Source organism: Morone saxatilis, unplaced genomic scaffold, assembly GCF_004916995.1.
Source record: "Morone saxatilis isolate NCDOM2014 unplaced genomic scaffold, NCSU_SB_2.0 Contig6, whole genome shotgun sequence".
Classification (NCBI taxonomy): domain Eukaryota; kingdom Metazoa; phylum Chordata; class Actinopteri; family Moronidae; genus Morone; species Morone saxatilis.
The window spans coordinates 1,873,977-1,878,051 of NW_023340206.1; the positions used below are offsets into that span (position 1 = coordinate 1,873,977).

Here is a 4,075-nt window from a genome sequence, read left to right on the forward strand (position 1 = left end):
CCCCCCCCCCTTCCTGTCTGGGACAGACTGCACACCAGAGACTAGTCCCAATGGAGCTCAACCCTGTTCTTCTGTAACTGTCTGTGTTTGTCTGCCAGGTTTGATGATCCCGGTCTACTGTGTGGTGGAGCATGCAGATGTGGGCGTAGCCGGTGACTGTGAGGGGCACAGCGACCGTCACGCTGAGTTTGTGTTGGTTCGTAAGGACGTCCTCTTCACACAGCTGGTAGAGACAGCACTGGTCGCTCTGGGATACTCTCACAGCTCAGCTGTACAGGCAAGTGGTAAGTAGAGTCTGGGTGTGTGCAGGTGCATGTTCAAATCAATGTATTCATATTCAGGTGCTCTTCCTTTCAGTGAAAATAGCTCACACAAACTGACATTCATCTGCTTTTCTGATTCAAACCTTCGCAACCAAGTGGACTATCCCTAAAAACTAACTTGTCTAATTCTCTCAATCACATAAATTAGACAGCTAATGACCGAAGCTGTGTGCAATGCGTTCTGTTATGACCACACCCCACATGACTGAAGGACTGATCTGCAGGAAACGGCGCTCTTTAGTGCTGACATGATGCATCTTTTATTGTGTCTTTTCAGAAATTCCTTCCTCTGGATTCAGTTTATGTTTAAGTTCAGTTTATCCCTGCGTAAAATCCACCTCATTAGCCCCACATCTCAGCCGTACTAGCAAGAGAATGCACTGTACTTATAGTTCCGAATACAAGAAATCCTGTTTGGAAAGACGTCCTATGACAACAAATATCTTCCAACTGCCTAACAATTCAAATATTACTTTATATACACTTTAAAAAATGGCTACACTGCAGAACTGACAGTGTTAACGTGAATGGCACAATTCAGTAACTTTAATCCAGAATAAATCTGGTCCCATAATTTAGATACAGATCATTTAATGTTATGTGGTAGCAACATTGAGAATCATTGTTCCCTTAAGCAGACATTAAGGCTTAAAGAGAAGTGTATTTTAAAGCATATTTGCTTGATTGACAGCTAGGGTGGTTTCCTGCTCAGCTCCACCCAGGCGTCCTCCACTTTGACAAAATTTGGATTTCCTGGCATCAGGATGAGGGAGAGCAGAGCAGTGAACCCAAATCCAAGCTTCAGTGATGTCACATCCCTGTTTTTGTGCAGGTCATAGATATTGACAACTACATATTTTTTCTTCAAACTAATATTGTTGACCCTCATCAGCCTCTGCCTCTTTACATCACATCTGGGGGAACGTAGGTTTCTAAACTTTTCCATTATTACACAATAATGGAAAACATCTCATGTTTCAGTCTTTTCTTACCACTTTGTTTGGTAATTGATGAGTAATTAATTATTTCCAGCAGCAGCATAAATGGATAAAGCATAACTGGTTTCCAGATGGGTGGGGTTTGCCGCATGGGTACAAACGAGTGCCCAAAACTATACGATCACAGGAAAGGTATTTACCAAGAAGGTATTTTAAAGATAAACCTGCCTGATTTCTCCAACATTTATCTCCTGATGTGATTCAGTTTACCCGTCTGTATCTGTGTGTCTAAGACCAGCACCAAAACTATTTTCTCATCATTTTGAGATCAAAACAAGGAGGCAGACAACATCCAGTCAACCATGAAACAACAGCCTTCACACACACAGAGTAGGGCAGTTTGACATTCCTGGTGTGTCCCGTAAACACAGGGCACTCTAACCAAGTGGCCGACGCCCTGCGACCCCCCTCGCCTCTCCCAAATGGCTAGGTTTTGTTCTGAGAAATAAGCCTTTTCTTTTCAAATAAATAATTTTTGGCTGGAGTCATGCATTTTTTCCCCCAGTGTGGTCACAACCAAAATTATACAGAGACTCTTCTATTTTCTTCTGCGATTGAATTGCATCTTGCATAACTTTGGCTGGACAAGTATTTTTAAACTCTTAACTGGCACAGGGGGTTTTCTTTAATTAACTTGCACATTATGGCTAATTAAAAAGAAGCTATTTCTTATTTAGAGTATATGGTTACTGCCCTGGATTAAACATGGGCTTAGGTGAATTGCTAAGCAAAAAGGCCATGTTTTTGGAAGCTTTCTCTGATATTACTCATTTAAAAATAACAATCGACCGTATTTGAAGGCTTGCAAACCACTAGAGGATCGCAGAAACAACCCAAACCTTATTTTAAGAAACATATTAAATCGATATCTTTCAACCATATTATTTTAAACATGTTTATAATATACACCCTGAGTTTTCCAGGAACTTTGCAACTGAGGTTCATCAATAGTTTACTTGACGTCCATCCATGGAAGGCAACCCACGGTGTGTGTGTGTCTATATAAAAACGGCTCATTCTGAGGTAACCAAAGCACAATTCCTATTTTCAGGTGATTATACACTAATGAAACCATACCTATGAATATTATATTCCATTTCCACCAATAGATCCTCCTCAATGTTACACACTAGATTTATATAGCTTAGGCTACAACAACCTTTTGTTTATTAAAAAACTGTAAAAAAATTTAACAATATCAGTTACGTTCAATATAAAATGTAATTAAAGAATTGTGCCCAGCATATGTACTTAACAATGTTATGGAGACTCTCTTTCTAAAGTACCTCAAACAATTCTTTGACATTTTTGTACAGCCATATGCGTTACTCAGTGGCCAACATGAAAGCACATACTGCTATATCTGAGATAAACCTAAAACCATATTGTTGGCCATTTCTGTGAAGAGACAAGTGTGTGTTTGGTTAAATAAGATTTGATGAAGCCCTGTTTAATCCCGCAATATTCTACACTGACAACATACCTGTGTAGTTACTGTTTATTTATGCACAATGTTTAAAATGTTCACGTATGTGTGCAAATTGATATCAGTAAGCAGCTGATGACACGTCAAAGTATTAACAATCAGTTCTAAAACAAAGTCGGCTGCAGGACACATAATACCTGTTACCAGTTATGATGGGAAATATTGTGTTGTCAGACAGAACAATGAGCTCAGTCTGTATTCAGTACATCAACATCAAAACGCCGCTCTCATTCACAGCCTGCTTCACTCTTTAATGTTGAGCTGATTTTACATTTCTCCTCTGATTAATCAACTGTAGGGTCCCAAGAGAACAGCCTTTGTTCTTTTGCCCCTATCACCACCATCCTCATGCAATGAAGACACACACACATGACTGAGGCTGGCAGGCCAAGGCCAGGCAGGGTCTGTGTTTGATTTAGCAGATCTTAACGCGATTAGGCCTGTTTAGATTTGCACTTCCAGTCACGGTTGTAAAGGAGGCCAGGGGAATGTTGAACCCAGGGTGATGCTCTGAGACCGGGAGAGCTCCCCAACATAAACAACACATACACACACTTGCACTCACACTCACACTCACACTCACAAACAAGCAGGTTAGCCTTTATATTAATAAGAAAAAGCAAGAGCGTGACAATTATTAGTGTGTGTGTGTATACAGAAGTATTTCTAATATTCTTTTTTTAAATCCAGACTTTTAAACTGACAATGAACATACGCTTTAATTGTGTATTTGTTCTGTGTTTGTTTGTGTTCTCCAGGCATCATTAAAGTGGGCCGGTGGAAACCAATGCCCATCCACTACCTAACAGATGCTCCAGAGGCCACAGTGGCCGACATGCTGCTGGATGTCTACCACATGGTCACACTGCGGATCCTACTGTACAGGTCAGCTCTGTGTGTGCGTGTGTGACAACAAAATGCTTCTTTCTGTTTGATAACTGAGAGATTCTAGCAGTTTGTTGGTTGATTTGACCAATGTGGCAGCCTCCTACAACCCTGCTTTAAAGAATGAAAGGTTAATCTAATAAAGATTTTCACCTGTGCAGCTTTGCCCGGCTTGAGGAGCTGCCATCAGAGCAGTGGACCCACGCTACAGTGAGGAACGCCCTCAAAGAGCTGCTCAGAGAGACCAACCAAAGCACGCTGGCCAAGGAGTGTCCTCTCTCCCAGGTAACCTCAGTTCATACACCCAACACTCAGCATCTGAAAGGCAATGAATATCTAATGCACGGGTGCTCCCAAACTTAGATGTGAAACTTAATGGCTGG

The 4,075-nt window shown here is 41.2% G+C and overlaps 1 protein-coding gene across 1 annotated transcript in view; it reads left to right on the forward strand.

The window, feature by feature from the left end:
• LOC118340172 (DNA-binding protein SATB2-like) overlaps positions 1-4,075 on the forward strand; it is a 25,836-nt gene that overhangs the window by 9,445 nt on the left and 12,316 nt on the right. The window contains exons 3-5 of the mRNA XM_035678044.1: positions 99-284; positions 3,566-3,692; positions 3,854-3,977. Of these exons, the coding sequence (XP_035533937.1) occupies positions 99-284; positions 3,566-3,692; positions 3,854-3,977 (437 nt within the window). The remainder of the gene's footprint in view (positions 1-98; positions 285-3,565; positions 3,693-3,853; positions 3,978-4,075) is intronic.